The 27,565-nt window shown below is 33.7% G+C and overlaps 1 protein-coding gene and 1 non-coding gene across 2 annotated transcripts; both read right to left on the minus strand.

Moving 5' to 3' along the window:
- Positions 1-3,411: 3,411 nt before the first annotated feature.
- Positions 3,412-3,484, minus strand: TRNAR-CCU (transfer RNA arginine (anticodon CCU)). Its single transcript has one exon. It is a non-coding gene; the product is annotated as a tRNA-Arg (tRNA).
- A 22,057-nt stretch (positions 3,485-25,541) lies between these two features.
- On the minus strand, positions 25,542-27,565 carry LOC107922520 (40S ribosomal protein S5). The gene is made up of 5 exons (XM_016852599.2): positions 27,345-27,565; positions 27,159-27,259; positions 26,196-26,467; positions 25,907-26,110; positions 25,542-25,808 (listed from the first exon to the last, which is right to left on the minus strand). Exons 2-5 carry the CDS (start codon positions 27,255-27,257, stop codon positions 25,754-25,756), a joined length of 630 nt encoding a protein of 209 aa, XP_016708088.1. The 5' UTR covers positions 27,258-27,259; positions 27,345-27,565; the 3' UTR covers positions 25,542-25,753.

Below are 27,565 nucleotides of genomic sequence, written 5' to 3' on the forward strand. Positions count from 1 at the left end.
TGTAATGGAGCAGATTGAAGTCATAACGGCAGATCTGGTTTCGCCGACAGCGTAATTAAAAAGATTGAATCCACAATGGCAGATCTTACTTCCCTGGCGGTGCAGAGGAGCAGATTGAAGTCACAACGGTAAATCTGGTTTCCCCGACAGCGCAATTAAAAAGGTTGAAGCCACAACGGCAGATCTTACTTCCTTGGCGGTGTAATGGAGCAGATTGAAGTCACAACGGCGGATCTGGTTTCCCCGACAACGCAATTAAAAAAGATTAAAGCCACAACAGCAGATTTTTACCTCCTTAGCGGTGCAGTTGAACAGATGGAAGCTACAACAGTGGATCTTCTTTCCTCGACATTGTAATTGGATAAATTGAAGAAGATAATCCTATCTCCCTGAAGATGCATTGGAGCGGATTAACACCACGAATCTTATCTCTCTGAAATTGCAGTAAAGCAGATCGTATCAGACTCATCTTTGAAGTTGTACCAGAATAAGTTGAAGCTACGAGTCTTATCTCCCTGAAGTTACGGTGGAGCAGACTAGAGATTGCAAGTTTTGTTCTTTTGAGAAGCTACAAAGTACAAGTCCTATCTCCTTGATGTTGCAGTGGAGTGGATTGAAGTACCGATCCCTATACCTCTGCAAACACAGTAGATTGGAATAAGGTTACTTGAAGAGCGCTAAGGTCCAGTATGCCCGGGCAAAATTGGCCATTTTAAAGTCTTTGCTCTGTTCCCGTTACACGACAACGAGCAAAGAGGGGCAGCTGTAATAGGCCATTTTAGCCCGGGCCCAAATACATAAACTTTAAAATAAAATACAATAAATTACAGACACAGTTTTAAACCCAATATAAAGCCCAACTAAGCCTAAAGCCCAGATTACATTTAACCCAAACCCATTGCAAGCCCAAGTCGCTAACCCAAATCCCAGCCTAACCCTAAGCAGTGGCAAACAGCAGATTGGCGTCGCACGCCTCCTGCACGTCGCCCCGCATGTCACGCACGTTATCCCGCAACGCTCGTCCCACCTGCAAACCACAAACAATGGGATATACATGCAGTAAAAACTGGTAAAAGGATTCGGCTATATAAAGGGAATTGATTTTTTGTAACTCGGAGACAAATTTGGGTATTGAAAAATTAAAGAAAATAAAAGAAAATAGAAAGCAAGGATTTTAGAGGTGTTTTGATTTTTCTTTTGTTTTTTCTCTGTTCTTTTTACCTTTTTATATTTTGTTTTGTTTTTCTTGCACTTCTTAAAAAAAATAAACGAAAAAGGAGAAAGAAAGGAGGACTTACCGTCGTGAGAGTCGTCGGAGGGCGTCCTCGCTTCGTCGGAGTCTGAAATGGCAGAGGGGGAGAGGAGTTGCGGCGCAATTTCAAGTTGGCAGAAGGAATAATGATTTTAGGGTTTCAAAAGGGGTTTTTATTGAGTGTTTAAACGGCGCCATTTAAGCCTTTAACCCGTGTGACCCAACCCGCGCATGTAGGATCCGCGCATTTCTCTCAAATGGACAATTTGCGCGATCGGTCCTCCGCTTTTATAACATGCTTAAATTGATTCTTTCATGTTTTCTTAAATGTGGCCGCATTTTCCATTGTTTATTTTTAATTTGGTCCAGGCTCGCTGTTGTTTTGGAAGGCTTGGAATATTTCCGAATTGGTCCTCTATGTTATACGCATTTTACAAATTTGCTCTCTGTTTAAATTTATTTATTATTATTTTTCTCTTCAATTTTGTTTTGATTACAATTTAAATTTTAGTATTTGTTTTACTAATTAAGTTTAATAATAGTTTGTTTTATTATTATCATTATAATTTGTATTATCATTATTATATTTACACATGCATGCGCACTTTATAATATATATATATTTTAAATGTTTTTATATTCATATATATATTTTATGTATATTTTGTTATATTTTATTTTCATAGTTTTTTTTATACATATATATACACATATATTTATATTTTATAATATTCATATAGTTTTTCATAATTTATAATTCAAATATATATACTTTTTTTATAAATATATATATACACACACTTTTCCAAATTATTATAAATATATTTTCTGCATTTTTCTTATATATACATATATATACACATTTTCATAATTTATTAATATATTTTACTTGTATATTTTTATACCTATACATATTTTATTATTATTTTATTATTTTATTTTCATAGTTTTATATATATGTGTATATACGTTTATATTTTATAATATTTATATGTTTTCCCGTATTATATAATTTATATATGTTTATATAATTTATATAATATATTCATATTTTGTAAATATATATACATATAATTTAAATTAAAATATTTGTTTCATATTACATCAACATTTTTTAACATATCTTTTAGAAAATATATATTTTGATTTCGTCAAAACTTTAAAATCAATTTCTTTTAATTCAAAGGCTTTTAAAATAAAAATGATATTCGATATTCGGGATTTTAGAGGAAATCGAGCCCTAACGTATTGAGTTCTGTTTTTCTTTATTAATCCTAAATAATCGAGACTTTTCTTTTTCAAAACACATAAATAAAAAATTATTTTCGGGAATTCAACATGTTATGTCCTAACGCATTGGGTATGACATATTGTTTTCTCGATATGAAGATTTTCCCTAAAACAAAAGAGATATTCAAAGTTTGGGGATTTTGAGAAATTGTACCCTAACGTATTGGGTTTCGATTTCTTCGTTTGACTTAAACATTTGATTATTCTTTTTAGATTTCATCATTGGAGTTTTTTAAAAAAATCTGTTTAACCCTCGACACTAAGACATTAAATAATCAAATTGGTACCGATTTTTAGGCGTTACGAGGGTGCTAACCCTTCCTCGTACGTAACTGACTCCCGAACTCGTTCTCTCAAATTTCGTAGACCAGAATATTTTTTAAGGTGGGCCGATCACACCTCAATAAATGATCGGTGGCGACTCCAATTTTTGTTTTTATAGTTGATAACTAAATTTTTGTTTTCAAAAACAATGGTTTCAACAATAATTATATGAAAAATTTTAAAAATTATAACATTCTAAAGAGAGGGATTCCTATTAAAGAAAATTTCAAACTTTTTTAATAGGATTAATATATATTCTAGTTCCTAAATTTGAAAATTTATATTATTTTGTATTTTTTTTATTTAATTGATACCTCAACTTAAAAATCCTTAATTAAGTTGATATTTTTTCTAAATACTTGGTTGATGCAGTTAAATTTTGTACTTACAATCAATAAAATAGCAGCACATGTATTTAAATTTTAAAATTGTTAAAAATAATGATATAAAAAAATTTAACTCATAAAGAATTAAAAAGCACGTGATTAAGTTTTGTACTTGTAGCCAATAAAATAGCTCTTAAAAAGATAGAAAATTAAAATTAACGCGCCAGATAGGGGTCGAACCTATGACTTTCTGCTTAGGAAACAGACGCTCTATCCACTGAGCTACAGGCGCCTCTTAAAATCCCTCCGGCACAAGTATTTATTTCTTATTTTCCTTTGTTGAATTGAAACGGAAACAAGTTCAGTTCAGAGGTTAAACCTACCGAGGGAAAGCAGATAGATGAAGGGTGCGTTTAAAAAAGATGCAATCAATGAGAGCACTGACCACAAGTGCAAGCAACAAACTCCCCTTCCATTCCCATGCAATCAAATCCAATCCAGCCCGCTATACTTTACTTACCAACCAAACCATATCACATTATCTATATCTAAAAGATTAATTAGATTGTTGTTATCCATTAATCAAGTCCTGATTTAATTTGATAATTATGAATTTTTCATGAAATAAAAAACATTATTTCAAGAGTGTTTTGCCATTTTAATTTATGAATAATCTAAAAAAATATAGATTCAAACCCTAAATACCATAAATTGAAGTCATGTTGTACTATCAAAATTCAATACCAAATTTTCCAACAAAAACGTTACAAATTTTCTCTTCTTTAGTTTTAGTATTAATATATTTATTATCTCTTAGGAAAAGAACTAAAAATATCATGTAATTGCTTAAATCTTATATTCTTCTTTTGCATGCTCATACATAAATAAGAGTGCCAGGAACATTGGAAGAATCAACATCCAAAAAGCAATTAGATGACAGATTGCAGCAGTCCAAGCCAAACATTTTCCAATAAACACAAAGAAAAGGTACCCTGTATACCAATTAGTAACCACCAACAACAAATATCATAGGGCCCTTCACAAAAAGCCAAGGCCAAATTTTGGATAAATTATATTGTAGGTTAAAATAATTTACCACAATGATATTAGATTGAACAATAAAAAGAATTTTTCATTCGACACGATTATTTTAACATGATAAAATAAAAAATTCTTTTTACTATTTAAATCATATCATTATGATAAATAAATTAAGTTTATATTACTTTAGTAAAGAATTATTATTCTAATAATATTTTATTAAAGATCCTTAGTAACCTACAGTGTAATTTATCCAAATCGACACCATGATTTTTTTTTTTTTACTTTGTTCCCTAAACCCAACTATCCCAATCAACTCATCACTAAATCCCACCTTATTTGATACCCCCACTTTAAATAGTTATATAACCCCAAAAAAGTGAATACAACTTGTTTTGATTAAATAAATTATTTAAAATTTTAAAAAATATATAAAATTGATTAATTGATTTTGAACTATTCACTCAAAACTCGATTCAAATTTTTTTATCCAAATCAATATATCAATAATTTTTTATATACAATCATTATTCTCTATAATAACCAACCGTTTTAATAGCATTTGATCACTATAATAATCAAATTTTTAGTAAGGTCGGTTTTTTTATGTTTTATTTTAACCATTTATAACAACTTTTCATCTATAACAATAAGTCCATAATTATACAGTACATTCTTTATTAAATTAGTCCTCTATGACAACATATTATCTAAAATTTTAAGTAAAATTATAGTTATTTCATATAAGCTATTAACTATAATTTATTAAATAAAAATTATTTCAATAAAATGTTAAATTTCACGTAAAATTATATATATTAATCAAATTTTATAAAATGAAAATAATATTCTATGATTAGAATTAAAGATATCAATTTAATACACTATTAAGTTCTCTAATTAATATTCTACTATGAATTTGGACTGTCATAAACTTATAAAATGATTACTTGAATTTAATAACTTATGATAAATTAATCAAATTAATTTGATAACTCATATTGATTAATTGAACTTGTTAAATTTATGAACTTCCTAATTAATCATGTGAAAGAATGTAAAATAAAATATACATAAAAAATAATGTATGCACATGTTATACGCCTTTTAATTTTGTTGATTTGATTCCCTCTTTCTTTCTTTTTTCAAACATAATTATCACTTTGTTTATTTAATGAAAATTCACAATATGAATTCTATGGTAGGCTTACAACAGCTGTTATAGGTGTATAACAGTTGAAATATTGACAGACAAATGTAGTTGTTATAGAGAGAATTGATTGCATATTTGTTCGCGTGTCTTATCGGACTACCCAAGTTGACACAATTATCAATTATTATTATGCAAAGTCGGATTAATAACGTAAAAAATATATATTATTTGTTCATTTTTATAAGAACAAGCCACGTGATGCCTAAAGTACATGTCCTCAATCAAAGACAAAGGTAGAAGTATATCTTTAGAGGGTAAAATTAAATTTTAAAATTTTAAAAACGTTAAAAGTACAATTTTTTTCTTTATATATGCTTTTTAGTTTAAAATTTTAAAGGGATTAAATTAATTTTTTTTATCTTTGGATGATAAAGTATAATTTTACCATTAAACTAATTTACAATTTTAAAATTTTCAAAAGACTAAATTGATAATTTTGTGATTTTTTGAGGGTCAAGGCCCTACTTGCTGCCTCCCTTGGTGTCCCTCAATTATGACATGGCAAGCAATGAGTTTGGCCAAAGCTTAAATTTGTGACATATCACTTTAAGTGTATAAAAAGACGTATGGTAAACATGATATGTTTAAGTTTTCTAGATTTGCATGAAGCCTTCTTGGAAATGGAGAAGTGAAGTTCAGCCCTATAGGATGTGATTATCTGAAAATTATATCAACAGTTATCACTTTTGATATTGCTTTCTTGTAATTCTTTGATATTTTTACGCAATACTCATTACCGTAATCATGGGGTAAAATACTAAAAAAAGCCCCTTTTTTTTTAAATTTTCCGAAATAGGCCGATTTTTTAATTATTTACTGGAATGGGCCATTTTCTCCGAAATCGCGGCCACATAAGCGCGATGTCAGGGTACGTGACAGGTCAGCGCGTCCACGTCAGCAGGTCGCGCTGACGTGGATGCGCTGACCTGTCTCGTAGCGCGTTTTCGGGGACGCGATTTTGACGCTGATTTTACGTTGGGTTTTTTGGGCTTTAGGGTTTAGGGTGAAGGCTTTTTAGGGTTTAGGGGTCCCGAAAAAAATTATTTCGAGTTGACGTTTCTGGTCAAATAGTATAAAATCGCTTCTACCAGGATGCTATCAGAGAAGAAATTGTGAAATCGTGCCCTCGTGGACGCCATTTCGGCACAGTTGGTCATGTCAGAAATAATTTTTTTGACGTTTTCTAAGCAAATAGTATAAAATTACTGATACCAGGATGCTATATGAGAAGAAATTGTGAAATCGCGCCCTCGTGGACGCGATTTCGCTACAGTTGGTCATGTAGGAAATAATTATTTTTTGACGTTTCTGAGCAAATAGTGTCAAATCGTGCCCTCGTGGATGCGATTTTGCTACAGTTACAAGTTTGGGCTGAGGCTATAAATTAGGTAGAAAATATTCTTAGAATTCATAAGTCATAGCAGAAACATTTTAGAGAGGCTAAGAAAGTTAGAGTTTCAAAATGAGTGAACGTATTAGTGCTGTTATTTACTACGATGGTGAGGTTTGCCACACCGAGAATGGTGTTGTTTTTTTGTTGGAGAATACGGTGCGACTGTCATTTAGCCAAAACATAGATTTGACAGAACTTCGTAAAAGAATTAGGCGTAAAATCTTTGGAACGACGCCAATGAAAGTTCTGTCAATCACATATCGATTTTGTTCATCTGTTGATCCGGTGACATATGAGTCATTCGACATAAAAGGTCCTCGTAGCTTGGAGGCAATGGTGCAGACTCATCTTGCTAGCGGAGCAACTTATATTGAGTTTTATGTACAATTTACGTCGCCAACTGATGTACTTCCGTCCAGTGTTTGAGATGTATACACGACCCCTGGCCGACACTCGGTTAGCGGGTTACAAAATACGGAACAGCCTATGTTCGGTAGCGGTGTCGAATGCACATCCCCACCAAGACACTCTGTCGGTAGATGGGACATGTACGTCGGTGGCTCGACGTTTGACGCTGGAAATACGAGATGGGGAACTACATCAAGTTCTAGTGGATGGCAATCTACATCCAATTGGGGACGTTATCAAATGCCCAGAAGAAGGGATGACGTACTACCTACGACATCAACCGGTGAGGGGACGTCGTACGCTGCAGATGATTGTGGGTTAGAAGATGAGTCCGATGTGGATCCACCTCGAGAGCCCGGGCCGGATAGTGCAGAGGTGGGATTATTTTCTGAACCGGAGCCTATTCCAACAGAAGGTGAAGATGGTGATAGGAGTGCAGATGATGAAGAAAATCCACGATTCAGAGCATACTCACTTCTAGGCCACATGCATAATGTCGATCTGTCAGTAGATGATGCGTTAGAGTTTCCATATCTACCACACCGGTTGCGCGATCGTACAAGTCTGGAGGTAGATCTCGGTGAACTTGAAGTTGGTAATCAGTTTACCAATAAGGATAGTTTTATTGGTGCTTTGAAACAGTATAGCATCAAAAACGGCGTTAATTACCACGTCGTTAAATCAAAATATGATAAGTTTGAGGCGAAGTGTGCGGTGCAAGACGGCACATGTTCATGGAAAATCGTCGCCTCGTTAAGGAAGAGGACAGGGTTGTGGAAGATCAAAAAGTACAAAGGTCCACATACATGTGCTGCAGGTACAGTATTGAATGTGTCTGAATAATATTTTTATTTTCCAATGTTGCATTATTTAATATACTCCCTCCCTCTGTAGGTGTTTCAGAAGATCATCCGAAAATAGATTCAGCTATGTTGGCTAGCTTGATACTGCCCACGATAAAAGCAGATCCTAGGACTTCAGTGCCGGTGATAATTGCCAATATCCGTAACCAAATGGGGTACACGCCCTCTTACCGTAAGGCTTGGATAGCTAAGCAAAAGGCATTGGAGAAGATGTATAGTGGGTGGGACGCCTCATATAATGAAATATGGCAATGGTGTCAGGTGCTAGAGAGATACGTCCCAGGTGCAATCATAGACCTTGAAACGGAACATGCGTACTACAACGGCCGATTGCTACGTGGATGCCAAGTGTTCTTGCAGTGGCACAGGACGGCGGTGGGAGAATTCTTCCAATTGCATTTGTAATAACACCGGGGGAGTCGTCTGATGACTGAGATTTCTTTCTCTCTAGGTTAAGGAGGCATGTGTGCCTCCAACCTGATATCTACGTTATTTCAGATCGGGGCACCGGTATACTAGCTGCATTTGATCGAGAGGGAAGCCTGTGGCAGCGTACACACCATAGATATTGCTTGAGACACGTTGCTTCGAACTACTACTGGTAATATCCATCTAAGATCGAACGACGACAAGTGACCAACATGGGTATTTACTATATAATTGTATTATTTCGTTTGTCATTTTGAATTAGTTTTATTGGTAGAAGTGGTATAAAATATTCGCTATGTTCTTATATTGGTAGGGTATGAAATGAATAAAGATCGTTTTCACGAGATGTTGGCAATCTTACGATCCCAAAACGAAGAAGGGACGGACTACCTTTGCAACATACGTTTCGAACAGTGGGCACAAGCATACGACGGAGGCCTACGATATGGCCATATGACGTCGAACCTGGCAGAATGCATAAATTCTGTTCTTAAAGGAATGCGCCATCTACCAATAACAGCGGTTGTGCGAGAGACATATTTCTGTTTGGCGGCGCTATTTCCAAAGCGAGCGGCAACTTATGCAGGCCAGATGCAGGGTGGGCATGTATGGTGCAGTAAGGTAGTTCAAGAAATTAACAAGGCGAACGCGAGGGCAAACACCATGCACGCAGTGTGTCACAATCGAGACAATTTATGGTTTCGCGTGACGGAGTTTGACAGACCGCACCAAGGCGTTGTTGGCGGGCAATATTGTGTACACTTGCGAAACAGGACTTGTGACTGTGGGAAGTTCGACGCACTTCATTATCCATGCGCTGATGTTATTGCAGCCTGTCAGAAACTCCGTCTGGATCCGCTGAGTTATGTGGACGAAGTGTACAAATTATAAAACATGTACCACGTATGGAGACACGTTTTCCCACCGGTCCCAGATGAACGTAAGTGGCCACCTGTATCTCTTGCTCCTTTTAAGCTGTTACCGGATAGAGAATTGCGTCGCAAGCCGAAGGGTCGACCTTGCTCCACTAGAATACGGAACAATATGGATATCCGAGAAACATCCAGTCAACAGAAGTTGTGCGGATGGTGTAGGAACCCAGGCCATACAAGTCGATCATGCCCTAATCGCAATAGTTGAATGTAATAAGTGATGCAATTACATTTTATTCAATTATTAATTGATAATTGTATTAATTGTTAGTACAAGTCAAAACATTTTACGAAATCCAACATTATGTAAAACTGTGTAAAATTATTATGCCCAAAAACTTTTGTTAATGGTTAGTCAAATTATCAATTTATGTAAAATTATTAAGGCAGAAATAGTGTGGTACAAATTAGTAAGATTATCAAATTAGGTTAGGGTTTTTAATTAAATTAGGTTAGGGTTAGGGTTTTTAATTTAATTAAATTAGGATAGGGTTTTTAATTAAATTAAATTAGGTTAGGGTTAGGGTTTTTAATTAAATTAGGTTAGGCTAGGGTTTTTAATTAAATTAGGTTAGGGTTAGGGTTTTTAATTAAATTAGGTTAGGTTAGGGTTTTTAATTAAATTAGGTTAGGTTAGGGTTTTTAATTTAATTAAATTAGGATAGGGTTTTTAATTAAATTAAATTAGGTTAGGGTTAGGGTTTTTAATTAAATTAGGTTAGGTTAGAGTTTTTAATTTAATTAGGTTAGGGTTTAGGGTTTTTAATTTAATTAAATTAGGATAGGGTTTTTAATTAAATCAAATTAGGTTAGGGTTAGAGTTTTTAATTAAATTAGGTTAGGTTAGGGTTTTTAATTAAATTAGGTTAGGGTTTTTAATTAAATTAGGTTAGGTTAGGGTTTTTAATTTAATTAGGTTAGGGTTTAGGGTTTTTAATTTAATTAAATTAGGATAGGGTTTTTAATTAAATTAAATTAGGTTAGGGTTAGGATTTTTAATTAAATTAGGTTAGGTTAGGGCTTTTAATTAAATTAGGTTAGGTTAGGGTTTTTAATTAAATTAAATTAGGTTAGGGTTAGGGTTTTTAATTTAATTAAATTAGGTTAGGGTTTTTAATTAAATCAAATAATATCAAAATAACTTGGAAAAATTTCTATGTGTATTACATCGTCATAAACTTCTATTTCATTACATCAAATGATAAATTTTAATACGGTAATCAATATCTATGACCGGGGGATTCGGTTCCACATGGCGGCCGTCGACGATTACGCGCTGGATTCCTCCTTCCTCTAGCTTCCGGCGGCGGTTGTTCTTCCTCTGGTGGTGATTGTTGTTCTTCCGGTTCGGTATCTGGTTGTCGGGCTTGGGACGATGATCCACCTTCAAAGAATAGTGTATGTGGAGGTGTTTGCATCATGAACGGCGACGGAGTTTGAAAGCTATGCGTTGCTGGCGATTGGTAAAAAGGAGAGCTCCCGACGGCCCCCCTTGCGACCCCTCCTGCGCCGCTAGCCTAGTAATCGGTGGTCCGCTCGGCATTACAGGAAATGGAGCTGATCCGGGCATTTGGCTCCAACCTGCCATAAGATTCGGAAAAGGATACATGTACGGGTTAGGGTACATATAAGGGCTAGGAAACATACCTGGCATCATAGGGAAAGGCGATTGCGTGAGTATCATCTGTTGAATTGCTGCGTCAGGTGACTGCATCGGTGCTCTCGTTGGGGACGGTGATTGCATGGCCGCTGATGATGAACCGGGTGAATGTCTGGGCCTCGTTGAGGGGCTGCCCTCGTAATCTTGTCCCCTTGGATTTAGAGGCGGGCACCTTTCCCTTCCGACACGTATTTGCCGCTGCCTCTCCTCCGGCGTAAGTAAATACGGCTTCCCATAGACCCTAAACCATGGCATGTATTCTGGAACGCACGCTAACTCGGGAACGATGATTTGTTCCCGAGTAGGTAGATATTCATTCCGATTTTCCCACATTTCTATGTACTCTGACCAGTATCTAGTCCAATCCGTACCTAATAGCCGAAGGTCGATTTTGTGGTGCTCGTCAAACACCTCAGGGTCCGCAGGGATCGGTTGTCTACATCCAAACTGTCGTAGGACTCTGTTTGTTTGGTGGGGCTCCACGGTTGCATAGTTGATCAACACCACTTTCACGTGCCAAGTGTTCGAATTTTGTAAAAACTCTTCCGGGATTACTGCCCAGACTGCCGGATCCTCGTATGGTGTCCATTGAAACTACATGAACATGATAGAAATATTACATATATATACATAATACTAAATACTAAATATCAATCCATTAGCGAATGTATGGAAATATCTATTTGCAATAATACTTACTTCTGCTTCTGACTGTTGCTCCAATAGAAGCCGTATATCTTCAAGTTCAGACGGTAATCCACGATAACTTGTCGGATGGTTCCACCTAATTAAATAAAGTTTTAGCATACTTTTATTCTTACAAAATCTACATAACAATTTCACAATGTAATATAAAATTTACCTCGTTACGAGTGGGAATGTATATGGGTGGTTCACTAGAGGACGTAGAAATGGAAAGCGAAACCGTGCCCATGATTGCAGTAGTGACAGGCAACCTCCAATTTTTGCTCTCCTCGGTTTGGTCGCCGCTCACATCTCCCAATATAATGTTGCCAAGACGACAGACCCCCAACTAAATTCACCTGCTGCTCTAAAATCAATGAGTTTTAGCAGCCACCTTAGATGTAAACGGCTCCGTGACGTGTCAGTCATCAGATAGCCTCCAATTATTTGAAGAATGTATGATCGGGCATATCGAATTCTTTCAATTTCGGTTGAATTTGCATACAGATTGGGGAAGGTGGCACGTAACTAGCCCATCTCCACCTTACCTCCATCCATTTTATCCGGAACAGCGCCCAAAAGCTCGTAGCACACTGCCTCCCAATTGCTAGATTGGGTAGACCCGGTGATTGGGTGCCCGTCCACCGACAATCCCAAATGCAGATGGATATCTTCTAGAGTGATAGTGCACTCTCCACATGGAAGATGAAATGTGTGTGTCTCAGGTCTCCACCTCTCGATGAGCGCACTGATCAGTTTTGGCTCAAACTTGCATCCCCGGCCTACCGTCGCCACGTGCCAAAATCCCGCTTCCCGCAGGTAGTTCTCTACTAACGGTGATGGAGGACCATGCATATTCTGAATATTGCATTCCAATACCCGATCTTTAGACTTTTATAACAAAAAATAAATTAATATTTATCTAAAAATACATAAATAAAAATATCTTAAATAAAATTTAAAATTTAAATTTAATACTTACCATTTTCATTTGCTCCACCGATATGTGATTCCTATCAAGACGAATCAATGATTCGGCCATTGTTGAAAATATTAAAAATATTAAAATTATTTTTAAAAAATAAAAATATTTAAAAGTTTCTTAAAAAATGAAATTGAATGGAAAAAGAAATTTAATATGGAGTTGAGAGATTTTTTGAAGGAAATTGTGAGGATTTTGGAAGGAATTTGAGAGTTTAAGAGAATTTTGGAAGGAATTTGAGAGAATTTTTGAATGAAATTGAGATGGGATTTGTTTGTGAAAAAAAAGGGGTGGGGGTTTTATAGTAAAAAAAATATGACCGTTGGGGGGGCAACGGTCAAAAATTTGACCGTTGGGCACTGTTCACGCGCGCGAGTCAGCGCGTCCACGTCAGCGCGACCTGCTGACGTGGAAGGAAATCGCGCCTGTCACGTACCCTGACATCGCGCTTATGTGGCCGCGATTTCGGAGAAAATGGCCCATTCTGATAAATAATTAAAAAACCGGCCTATTTCGGAAAATTTAAAAAAAGGGCTTTTTTTAGTGTTTTGCCCGTAATCATGCAACACTAAAATAATATCTAATAATTTTCTTATAATAAATCTAGAAAAAAGAAGCCCTTTGAAATTCAAGTGAAAAGCAAGCTTGTTTTTTTTACATACTTGAATGGCATTATTAAATAGTTTTTCTTTAATAGTTAAAAAACTATTGATTTTATTCAATAGATTTAATTAAATGATAGGATGTTAAACATAGGTTGAATTTAACCCAGCTCTATCTCATACTCTATTCATGAGTTAAATGCTAAAATACAATCAATTATATGAATATGCCACATCACTTAAAAGAATTCTACTTCATATTTTAAAGTAAATGTACATCATTTTAATTAAGGATAACTAATCTTTTTTCAATTATTATAAAATTTATTAACATAAATCTGTGTGTTGATTTCAAAAGTATATACATCAAAAAGCACTTATTTTCAGTTAAATTCTAATATAAAAAAATAATGATATTTTTACCAAATCCATGACTTGGAAGAAGTACATATTTTTATACCTTAAGTTAAATTATGTATTTTCAGTTTTTCACTATCATAATTACAAGAAATAAAAATCATAAATCTTATTTCTACAGTTGCAATATTTGGATTTCTTTTTAATGGTATTCTCCATAAAAAAATGAATTTAAATACATGATTTAAGTACTTTCATAATGATTGCATCAACATTTGAATTGACATGAAACATGTCACCACCAACATGGTAGACCTTATAGTATGCTAGTGTCGTCAAGACGACATACGGCATCGAAGTTAACACCTTTGATGTCTGGATAGGCTTTGACAATATTTGATATTAACCCTCCAGTCCTACCGCCGACGTCAACTAATGGTCTAATGGAGTTAAACACTTCCTTGTACCCTCAACAAGATTGCTCTGGTGACAACATTGGTTGTACACGCCATGCCATCATTAAAAATTCTATTGAATTCAGGATTCTCTAATGCAAAGTCTAATATCTCAGACACATGAGCTTCCTAAAAGACTAAGCCACCTTTTTTAACACATAGTCTGAAGTAGTGCCAAGGAGCTATCGCCCCTAGATGGTTCTCCATCAAGACCATAGGTGCCAAGGTTTGCTCCGAGTCATGTAAAAGCCTTCTCGATGAGTGAGTCAGGTCGTACAAGGGATCTCCACTGTTTGAAGGATGGTGGATGGTGAAAATCTTTCTACAGACGAGCAATCTCATTATGCAAGCAAGGGTGATGGTGTCTGGTGATATAAGTTGCCATTTATACATGAAGATATTTGTGACAGAGTGATGGAAACACTGCGAGAGCGTATTATGTCAACTATGTGAAGCTTTTCGAAAGACTTAAACATTATAGAATAGGCTCAATTTTCTGTGCCTTGCCCAAATCGCCACCAGTTGTGTCGATTTGGGGCATGGAGAAATGAAAAAAAGTTTACTAATTAATCTATATCATTTTGGTAAATAACATTGAATTTATATTATTTTAGTAAAAAATTATTATTTTAATATTATTTTCGTAAAAACCTCAAGTTACTTAACTATGTTTAAGTTTTTTTTGTCCATTTCTATTAAATTTTAGTAAGGTTTTCATGGAAGGGCCAAGTGGCAGTTCAAAAATTAGTATAACAAAAAATTTAACTTTAACATCCCTCATACGTCCTGTTGATTGGTGCCACTGGACCATGTACGAGTAAGAAACCTTGAAATTATTAAAGAGATTAAGCTTAAAACATTTCTTTATAAAATCGTAGAAACAAGTTTTAGACTAATTGAAGGCTTTAAAAAAATTTTATGGCTTGTCATGGCTTATGTCCTACCCACAAAAGTGGTCATGAACCTTTGGATCAGTTTTGGAGCTTTAAACACACACCTTTTTAGGGCAAGGCACTATAGTATCGGTACAAGTGGGAAGAAGTACCTATACTTCTCCCTGGTATTGTAGATTTTTGTATTTTTTTTTACTTATTGCGATACCACAAGGTCCGATATCGATACCTCTATGCCTGGAGCCAAAAATTACCACGAAATTCCCCTATTTTGATACCTAAGAGCTCAATATCCAATATTAAACCTACAGGACTCAAAAACCAAGTTTTAAACACTAAAAACAACTACCAAAACACCTTTAGACAAAGTAAACATAAAACATTCTTCAAGTATACTTCAAATTCATTATGAAAATTATATAATTCTCATTCAAACATGGCTTAATTGGAGAAGTGGTATCGTGAATGGCCACTTAGCTAATTCTCCAAACATAATAGGCTCAAACTTAGCCACTATGGCCTTCAACATATCAACTAAACATTAGACTATCTTAAATAGCAAGTTGCAAATGAACTTAACATGATCACACACAATGACATCCTATATACATGCCACAAGTTACAAGTACATTAAGTTTATGTCACATCTCGAAATTGGGTCTAGAAGTTTCGAGGGTAATTTTAGAATTTTGGCTTGAGATGAATTCAGAAAGGTGGTAACCCGAAAATGCCTTCATCTATGGTTTGTTGAAAACTAAATCAATTTGTAAAAATAATGTGGAAAAGACCTCTAATTTTAAAAAAATGGTTGTTTTGTTAAAGGGTTTAATTTAAGAGTAGCTATAAAACAATTACACCAAGTTTTAAAAACCAACCCATTTCCCCTATTTTCAACCTATTTTTGACGTGAAAGAAAAAAAAGAAGAAACCTTCTTTTTTTGTGTCGTCAATTAGAGAGAAAACCTCCAAAACTTCATTATAACACCCCTAACCCAAAATCCATCGCCAACACAGGGTTACAGAATATTACCGAAGTTTATAATTTAAACGGACAGAAAAATTTAAACATTTCATAACATATAACTTTCATGTCAGAAACCAATCATAATTATGCATGTTGTCCCAAATATGAGCCCTCGAGGACCAAAATACACCTTAGAAATAAATCGGAACTAAATTAGAAACTCAAAAAATATTTCAAAAACATTTAAAATTTTCAAAGCTGTAGGGGTCACACGCCGTGTGGCCAGGCCGTGTGACTCACAGGCCAAGAGACACGCCCGTGTCTTAGGCCGAGTGGGTATTTGAAATAGGGACACACGGTCGTGTCCCAGCCAGTGTCCGTGCCCGTGTAACTCACTGACTTGTACCAACGACCAAGCCACACGCTCGTGTGTTAGGCCGTGTAAGCATACTGACTTGCACTCTTTAAAAGATACAGGGGACACACGGTCGTGTATCACACACAGCTGAGGCACACGCCCGTGTCTCTACCCTTGTGAATGAAAATAAGCTATTTTCCAAGCCACATTTCTCACCCAAATTGGTACCAACCTAAACACAACAATTTGCATATAACCAAGTCATAAATAGGCATCCAAAACCAGCCAAAATTAATTTTATAACATGTAATATCACCACATACAACCAATATGCGCTTAGGCACCTTAAATGACAACTTAAAAACATGTCAACTAAGTATCCAAACTTACCTAAATGACCAAATACATATATGCATAATTATACCAAAACCTATCATGTAGGTCACTTATCAAACTCACCTATTTGGTACCCAAAATTACCAATTCTCAAGGTAAATCATTTTGCATCATTTCATGTCACTTAACTTACTTACCAAAACCTACCAATAATTCCAAATGGTACTAAATATACTATTCTAACCAACATTAATATACCTATAAGTTTTCCATAACAAAGCACTAAATCACACCAAGGTATATAACATACCTTATATGCATAGTGAAACAATATTTTACTTTCCATCATTCTACCATATCAAACACACATCAAATATGATAAGGCCACATATATATACACATCAAAATATACCAAATACAAGCCATATAAGTGGTTAATCTCAACAAAACACTTATATGCCAACATTGGTCAAATTAACCTAAACATGCCATTATAACCAAAATGAAATAATCAAAAGTACCAAAAGAGTCGATGGATAGTGTGATATAGCTCCTACAAGCTTCCAACCTGAACAAGTTTCTGAATCACTATAAAACACAAAAAATAACACAGAGTAAGCATTTAAGCTTAATAAGTTCATATAACATAGAATTTAACTTACCATTTAGTCACATTTAATGTAAGCATACAAAGCATATCTAAACTCAATTTGGCCAAAAGCCTAAACACATATCTTCATCAACCATGTTAGTCATGTAATTCATATAAATATCAAGAAACATGTATGAGCTCAACAATAATCAAACTTTCATGTACATATAATTTCCACATCATGTATCTATATATCGTGCACAAATCATTTTCATATATCTCATATAAATACCTATAGTAGTTCGTATTAAACTCATGTAATCTCGTAACAAAACAGTGTCCGTTGTATCATTTAAAATATCGTTGGATACACGGGTAGGACACACGAGGTGTACTAAACTGTAATCTGTCAATTCATGTACATGTATGCTCATACGAGCGGTAAACAATAAGCTCTTCCGAGCTGAATAACGGTAAGCTCTTTCGAGCTGCATAACGGTAAGCTCATACGAGCTGATTATTGATAAGCTCATAAGAATTGAAATCAGTAACCCTAATGACATGTCATTTGTATCCTACAAATTTCTAAGGTTCAAATGGGGTTCCATAGTCGTCTTATGTCGTCGAATATACGATCGGTATTCATATATAATGATAATGCAAATAACATACATCCAATTCAATCAAAGTATATAATTACACAATTTAATTACACGAACTTGCGTTGACAAGTGTTCGTAGATATAGAGGTGACTAATCCGAGATTTTCTCTTTGCCTTGATCTAACTCCATACAAGGTCTAACCGGATCCATATGAATGAATTTAACTCAATTCAATATAATTCATTTTCAATTTAGTCCAACAAACATTCTTGGAAAAATTACCATTTTGCCCTTATACTTATAATTCTTTGCAATTTAGTCCCTAGGCTCGAAAAATTAGATTCATTCAATTTTATCCCTACCCAAACCTAGACGAATTATAAAAATATTTATAGTATCCCATATATTCCACAAATTCACAAATTTACCACACAATTTATCACAATTTTCAATTTAACCCCTAATTGATATTTCATCAAATTTTTTTTACAAAAGTTGTTTATCTAACAACAACTATTCATTTTCTACCATTAAACTTCAAAACCCTAACATGTTCATCAATTTTAAAACTAAAACACTTTAATATTTTTACAAATTAGTGCTCGGACTAGCTAGATTAAACTACAACAATCCTGGAAATATAGAAATCACTAAAAAGGGGACAAAAATCACTTACCAATTGGATTTTCAAGCTTGGCCAAACCCTAGCTCTATTTTATTGAAGTTAGAATCAGTTATGGTGTTTTGGGGAAGATGAACATTACAAAAATTTGTTTTGTTTTATTAATATATCATTTAATTATCTAATTTACTTAATTAACCTTTATAATCTTTAAAAATTATAAAATTGCCAAGCCACTATCATACACTAACACATTAGTGGTCTAATTACCATATAAGAACCTCCACTTTAAAGTTCTATAGCTATTTAATGGCTTTAGCTATTAGAACCTAACTTTTGTACTTTACGCGATTTAGTTCTTTTTATCAAATTAAGCATGTAAACAGTAAAAATTCTTAACGAAATTTTTATACGGTATTCCAATCATATTATAAACCATAAAACAATAATAAATAATTTTTTTTACTTTGGATTTGCGGTCCCAAAACCACTGTTTTGATTTCACTAAAAACGGACTGTTACATTTATCTTTCAATTTTTGGTCTTCATTACTCCAATCTCTTGTTTTCAATTAGCCTTTAAACATTAAAACCCCTTTGAATTCAAAGAAAGTCACCAAGAACACCATTACATTCATTAATTTTTCTTCAAGTGAGTTTTTCTGGATTTTTAATCAATCGTTCGTTTTCTCTCAATCAACGTAATGTTTTGTTTTCCTAATAGTTTTGAGGTAATCTAGCCATTTAAATTGATTTTTAAAATATTGAATCAAATGTTTTGGGTAGAAGTCAAAATTTGGGTCGTTAATAGTGAAATACAGGATTTTGAATGAAATTATTATTTTAAAGTGTTTTTCAACTTTTTTTTGTAATTAGAAGGTTTTTAAACTCTCCTTAAAGTTTCGTTAAAGAATTCGACGGTTTTGTTGAGTTTTCGTTAAAAGATGCCATGTATGTCGAAATTTTTGAAACCGTGAATCTGAGCCGTTTAGGGTGGTTTGAAGGTTGAAAAATATTCTTAGATAAGTAATTAGATGTTTAGAATCAATTTTAGGAAAATGAAATGAGTAAAGATTATGATATTTGAGTTTCGACTATGCTAGTTGAAAATTTCAGTTCCAAGAGGAACCAACCTTATACTTGTGTTTTTGCTTGTTGAGATATGGTTATAGTTGTTAATTAATTGTGTTTCTTGTGTGATTAACTTTGGTAAAGATCCGAAATCGTTGGAGCCTTCTTCGAGCAATGAGAAAGGCAAGGAAAAGCTAGTTTAAGCTTTCGACAAATAGGCGAAAGCGTGAACAGTGAGTGTTTAGAATCGCTACTTATAGAAACAATTCATAGTGTTAAATGGAAGCTTAGGAGTAGCCTAACCCGTATCCTAAGTTCTGAGTGTAAGCTTTCTTGTTCTTTTCATTTATTTTGCAGAAATTGTGAATGTGTGATGTGGATTGAGTAATATAATGTGTTAATGTGATATGTGATATGTGATATATGTTGTGTTAGCTCTTGTGAAATGCTTCAGTTATGAGCATGCTAAACATGCCAAGTGATAGTGATGATGATGTGTTAATAATGTAAAAGAGTAGTGAAAATGTGCAGAAAATGGTAAGTAAATATGTGTATAATTGTGGATAGTTTAGCCTTACGATCTTTTAAGACCACTGGATATAGATGGCATGACATAAGATTTTGTGAGTACTCATCATTATGTTGTGATTTTGGGGCATTGAGGTCCGGGACACTTTGGAAAGATGAGAGAATATGAGCTAAGCTTCATTCATCAAGATATGTTGGTGTGTTGGAGAGTGTTAACTTGATGTTACACTTTTGGGATAAGTTCGACTCTACAAGTCATTGGTGTGTTAGAGATCCGTGTATCCAATGTGTGGTGATAGAGCCCACTTTTATGTTTCATAGCCTCAAGTTGCCAATTTATCGATTAATGAATTATGCGTGAAATGTGATACATGTGTAACTATGTGAATACAAAGTTAGATGTGATAGTAACTGTTGCATAAAATTGTTAGTTTGACACTATAGATAAATGCAGATGTAGTTGTGCTATGATTGCTTTTGTTTAACACACGATATTATGTTTATTGATGGTTTTTTTATCATTCACAGAGCTTGTTTAAGCTCACACACTCCATTCTAAACCATTGCAGATAATTAGCATTGCAGTGTGAGCGGTGCGGTTCCAAGGAAGTGATCCAAGTTTAGGCTTTAGTATTTAAGTAGGTGATATTATTATGTTCTTGTTGGTTTAGTATGATTGTGAACTTCTAGAATTTTTGCTTAGATATTATTATTTTAATTTTTATTATCATGATTTGGAATGATAAAGTAAATATATTGCATTGGACTGTGTATTGGGTAAATTTGATGCTTAAAGCTATGATGATTAATGCATGTTAGTATAGAAATATGTTGAGCATGTTTTATACTTTGTTTTGTTGTGTTTTTGCAAATCTGAGCAAGTGTATTGATACTTGGGACATAAATATTGATACCTCAGAGTTGAATTGTATTTTTGTGAAGTTAGTAGCTTAATTTGGTATCTATACACAAACACGAGTATCGATACTCGAGGTAAAAAAATTGATACCTTTTCCCATGTATCGATAAAATGCTTTTGTTTAAAATTTGACAGAATGCTAGTTTGGTATCAATTTTCTTGCTAATATCGATACTTATCTCCAAAATATCGATACCTGCGATTGATATCAATACCTACGTGACCTCTTTGGAATTTTTATCAAATGGTTCCGAAGCATACTTTAAATTGTTTCTAGGGTTAATTAAGGTATGTTAAGTCATTTTTAATGTTGCCTAATGTATTTTAGACTAAAAAACTTTTGTTAATGTTTGGATGTGGCGATTGTTGTACGTAATTGAGACTGTGTGAATATGTATGAGTTACGATGTTTAATGTAACGTCCTGTTACTCAGGTTTAACGATCAAGTCAGGTATAGGGTGTTATAGTCCATACTTTTGATAGTTATTTGATAGTATGATGCTTCTAAATCAAGATGGCTTCAAGGTCCAAGAGGAAAGATCTACGTGCATGAACAATGGCACATAAGCATATAATGCTTTGTAAGTTCAATTGGTAAGTACTATACTTGCCTTGCTAGGAATGACTTACAAATACATAGCTCAATGATTGCCTCAGTTGTCGGGGCTGAGAATCAACACTAAACAATCAATTGTACGTGCAGTGTCTACAAGTGTGATAAGTCAATTGTAATATTTCTAAGTGTACAATGGAACACTTCTAGTATTCCAAGGATTGAACCCAAGAGAGTTTCGTGCTCAAGTAATTCTAAACTATAGCATGCAATTTGGGAGTCTAACTAACTATTCACTAAGTGTCATATTACGACTAATCATAATTGAGGGCGAATTAAACTAATTAATTAACTAAAACAAAAAATGACCAAATTGTAAATCACAGAAACTATGAAATTAGCAAATTAGATAACAGATAGTGGTTGGTTGATTTCCACGTTGTTAGTTAACCTTTGAATTAGGGATCTAAATTGCTAATACTCCTAAATTGGTTCAATTTTACCTCTCGGTATCAATTTTACCAATTAGACAAATTAGTCCAGTTTATCTCTCGACCTCACCAAACTAACCTGGGATAATCTAATTGGTGCTCGATAAGATCTCCTATAGAGTTGAAATGGATGACCAAATTGTTAATGAGGATAATGACACTGAAGGGTGGTGTTGAGATATTATTAAGGTTTAATACTGACAATGTCGCTGTAATATTGTGTTTTTGTGTGTGTTTTTGTTTTTCTATATAGGTCAACCACTCAAAGATTACACAACATTTATAAACTTCAACAAGGAAGTGGATTACCCTGACTTGCCCTCACAAGCCTTCATGATAGCTAGGGAAGCCCTTAACCCTCATGTTTTTATTTGGGCAACACATTGGGGAAAATGTGTAATTCAAGTGTAGGGGTGTACACTGAAAAATGTTGTATTTTTTTTATTTTTCATTATTAATTGCATGTTTCTTTCTTTTCAGTTTTATGCATGGTGTTTGAGCATAGTGTAAATGATAGTTGGTTGACATGACATGATTGTTGTATCACCGATACACCCCATGGCGTATCGAAAAATATAAATTTGGTGATCACATCCAGGGATCCATGTACGAGGAACGAATCGGGGTGAGAAGGGTATAAACGATTACCTTTAATCATATGGAAAACCAAAGATAACTGTTGTGAACTGATTACGCAATTGTATGTCGATTCCAAGCTGCTACGAAAAGTTTCGGCCTCTACGTAATCCACCCGGTGTGACAACGAACAGCAAGAACTCTCTCAAACTTTTTCAGAAAGAAAAACCATTGACAGCTGCTAGACCTCATACACTATATTTCGGGTATATAAGGTTTTTATTAAAAACCCTATATTTCCTAATTCAGGAATAGTTGATTTCTTAAAATGAATCAAAATTCATTATAATAATTAACCAAATATAATAATTATAATTTACCATAATTATAATAATGTTTGACCAAAAAATTATAATTACAATAATTATAATAATATCCAATTATAAATTATAATTACAATAATTATAACAAGGATTTCAATAAATAATGTTTAGTTAAATTTTATACGAATCAAATTCATATATATTAATTTAACCATGTTCTCATTATGTGTACAACATACTTGTACATATAATTCGTTCGATATTTAACTATCCAATTAAATTAATTCTATAATCAATTTAGTTCATGTGGCAACCAAAAAACAATACCAACTATGTTTGGATTCCGTTCGTTTCAACCATAAGGTGTAACCTTGTAGGTTCTTGTAATGTTAGCAGTAATACTAGAACGATTCTAATATTACAAACAATGAGTGGCATCTAGTAATGCATTATTGCTACCTAAGCTACAAGAAGTCATGATTCGACATAACTTCTCTGTGATTAACCCTTCATGTATTAAATCATTTTGTCATTTATATCTAGAATGGATACAAGTCATGGAATAATCATACTTGCATAGTCTATCTAATGTTTCTTGATATCCTCAGTAGACTATAATAAACAAATAAGTATGTTATCTTATATCAACTTATTCGGGCATGGCCATCCATTTTTAGTCTCACTCAATCAAGTGGACTTATATATTGCTTCCATTATGGAGGAGGGACAAATCTTATATTGATCAATCATATCTCACTACATGGATTGTGGTATATCCAACATCAGCTTTTATAAAACAACCAATTGCAGTGGACGTTTGACTGTATCAAAATATACAACTCACAATGTTGGGATAATGATGATCTCAATCTAAGGATCGTATACATAGTAATCACTATGAGTAATGTTGTGACTATTACATAATAATCCAAGGAACATACTCATAGCGGGTCAGTCCAATATGTTGTTCTCTAACACACATACTCATGTATTGATTTTGACATTCCATGTTAATGACAACACTTTGTCATCAATAAATTACACTTTAGTCTTAATGCATTATTGTTGTCCAAACCCACAACAATACTCAACTAAGGACCTTTTAAGAATAATCATATTATTCTCAAAACATTTTTATAAAACATTTTATTTATATACCAAAAAAAAACTGAAATAATAATGGCAATGCCTTATATTAATAAACAAGGTAAAACAAGTATGTTATTATATGATTGTTCTTTGGGCATACTCTAACAATGATATTATGTGATTAATTCTTTTATTTATGCAAATTTTGAATGATGATAATTTCTATTCTTTGTAAGTTTAGATCACTTAGCTCAATTAGTTACATTGTGTAATAAAGTAGAGATAATCACTTAGTTCAACTAGTAAGAACATGGATTTTCATCTAATTAATAAAGTAGAGATAATCACTTAGTTCAACTAGTAAGAACATGAATTTTCATCTAATTAATACATGAACCTAATTCCTTAGACATTCACATTTACTAATAATCACATCACGTTTGATTATCCTTTTAACTTAAGCATAACTTTTTGGGAAGTTACTTAACTAGAATGATTTTTGAGTTTATAATCATCAACTTTGCATCTATCATTCCATGCACCGCGATTGAGTCATCTTGAGACTATCTCAACAAGTAACATGTATGATTCACTGTCCTTTATAAAAAAAAATTCTTATTATATCAAATGATAATATCTACAATATGATCGACCAACTATCATGTGCCATTGTTTGATGTTGTCACTTGTTTCAAACTTAACTGCATTAAAAAAGTACTAAACTAATCGAAAGGCAAAAAAGCTTGGTAAAAAACATTGGACAGATTTAGACACTAAATTTATATTTAAGCCAAAAAATTATGGGTCAAATTTATTATTATACAAATCTATAAATAACCACATAGTAAATAAAAATTTCAAATAATTGAATGATCATTTTATAATTTTATATAATTATATGATAAAAATTGATAGCTGAATAATTATCAATATAATTTACCCTATAAAAAATAATAATTTTAGTATATAAAAATTTTAAAAATAATAAATTAAAAATAACCAAATTAAAATAGTCAACTTATTCATAATAGAAAAGCTAATATCAAAACTTCAATCTATTCCATTGAGTTCCACAGCAAGTCATATAACGTTGAATCTTTTCTATTCCTAATTAATAAATAATTCATGCGTGTGATATTTTATATCAAAGTAAAAAAATCATTTGATAGGCATCAGCAAAAATATTAGAGACCAATAAAGGCATTAGTAATAAAATTGACACTTTCAAAAATAAAAAAACCTTGACAGAAATTAAGAAAAACAACAAAAACGTCAATAAAAGAGAAACTTCAATTTATTTAAATAACTAAAATTTAAAAAAAAAAAGGTTCAGTGAAGGAAACATGAATTGTTACTGCATTATAAATCACAAGCAAGTCAAAAGTGAATGTTTTAATTCAATGAAACATGCATTTCATCCAATCAATCAGCAAAAATTCTATCATTTTAATAATATCTACTGAAACACTCCAATTTAAACATAAGCTAACTTGTCAACTTAGGTAGCAAACACAACACTCATTGCATGTCCAGGACACCAAAAAAAAAAAGGATAGCCCATAAAGTACTGATTAAAACAATTGAAATTCTCCCCGCCCAAGGTGTAATAATCTCGTCTAATGCCTCAACGGTTGGCCTTGGCAACCCTCTCGATTTCATCTTTCTTCTTGATCGCGTAGCTGCACAATCAACAATACCATCAACAATGATGGAAATGACACCAGAAATAACTAAGCGAAAGAGCCATGAAGGAGACACATAAAAGTCCTTGATTTACCTGTTCGACGATCCCTTTGCAGCATTAATAAGCTCATCGGCTAAACATTCAGCAATGGTTTTAATGTTTCTGAATGCAGACTCACGTGCTCCGGTGGTCAAGAGATAGATGGCTTGATTCACACGACGAAGAGGAGAAATATCAACAGCCTGACGCCTCACAACACCCGCAGAACCGATACGAGTAGCATCTTCACGAGGTCCACTGTTACATCAATAGGTTAAATTCAAGTTTAACTGGTGATACATTTGAAAGAGAAAATATGAAAGCTTAAGGTCATATAGGGTACCTGTTGATTATAGCATCGACAATGACTTGAATTGGGTTCTGATCAGTCAGGAGATAAATAATTTCCATGGCATGCTTCACAATCCTAACTGCCATAAGTTTCTTCCCATTGTTTCGGCCGTGCATCATCAGTGAGTTCGTAAGCCTCTCAACAATTGGGCATTGAGCCTTCCGGAAACGCTTCACTGAGTACCTTCCAGCAGTGTGCGGCACATAGGTTGCATGCTTCGAAGCTTGGACACCAATGTAGTCACTCAAAGAGATATCAGTAACCTAAAACCAAATAATCTTCGGGTCAAGTACCATTGCAAACAAGAATTAAAATTATCAAAAGGAACAGCAAATTAAGGAACCAAATTCTTTCCAATCAATAGTTGTAGAAATTGAACCCAATTCAGTAACCACAATTTATAAGCCCTAATTTTAAAACCATAAACACCAACTCAAAATCTATAATTCATAAGCCAAAATTCATTAACTCAAATTCATAATCACACTCGGAATGACAATCTAATACTTCGCAGCTTATCACTTATCAAGTTAAACTAAGCTACGAGACAAACAATTGCTCAAAGAAATTACAATAGAAGAACAGGAATAAATACAAATTCATAGGAGAACATAAACTACACAACTTTGAATTAACATAAACAGCAAAGAAAACAATAAGGAAGCTCGAATTGAGATTAAAATAGTAGCTAAATAAAATAACCATTGATATTCCACACAAAAATCATTATGATGCCAGAAATATATAGACAAGTTAAAAAAATAAATCCAAAGAGATGGATACAGTGATGAAAAGATAACTATTCTCTTCACTAAATCCAGTTACCAAAAGACCAAAAGAAGTTCAGCAGATAAGCTAGCAGGAAGCAGTACAAAGATAAAATGAGACATTTCATACAAGAACCAAGAAACATGGAGGCAAAAGAAAGAAAATCAGATCTAAGCAAAGAAATACCTGAACATCCTCAAAAGACCAGCGATTGAAAAGCTTGACTTCGGAGGTAGGTTGGGTTGGGTCTTTGCTGGTCTCGGTGGCTGCCACGGCCGTCGACATACCTGCGAAAATAAAACAACAATGAATTTTGAAGAAAGAGAGAATCAAAGTGAGTATTAGGAGAGAAATTAGAGCTAAAAGAAATACCTCAGATTGAATAGATAGAAAGGGGGAGCGGCGACCGAAGACTGAATAGTGCGGCTTTCACTGGTAGCGGTAGCGCGGGGATGAGGAAATTAAACAACCCTAATCTAACAATTGTTATATATGAAACATAGTCCCGAGTTTAGGGTTTTCTTGTAAGCGATCAAAATTTGGGGCTTTTAGTGGATGGGTTTTGAGCAAAAAGAATGGCCCAATTATTCTTC

Source organism: Gossypium hirsutum, chromosome D01 (genome assembly GCF_007990345.1).
Source record: "Gossypium hirsutum isolate 1008001.06 chromosome D01, Gossypium_hirsutum_v2.1, whole genome shotgun sequence".
Taxonomy (NCBI): domain Eukaryota; kingdom Viridiplantae; phylum Streptophyta; class Magnoliopsida; order Malvales; family Malvaceae; genus Gossypium; species Gossypium hirsutum.

What these genes read in the sequence shown, in the direction of transcription:
- LOC107922520 (XM_016852599.2), bottom strand. Translation starts at nt 27,257, where the DNA reads ATGTCGACGGCCGTGGCAGCCACCGAGACCAGCAAAGACCCAACCCAA. An exon ending in GGTCTTTTGAGGATGTTCAG is followed by an intron (nt 26,468 to 27,158) that starts GTATTTCTTTGC and finishes ATTTGGTTTTAG; the next exon opens with GTTACTGATATCTCTTTGAG. An exon ending in GCAAAGGGATCGTCGAACAG is followed by an intron (nt 25,809 to 25,906) that starts GTAAATCAAGGA and finishes TTGATTGTGCAG; the next exon opens with CTACGCGATCAAGAAGAAAG.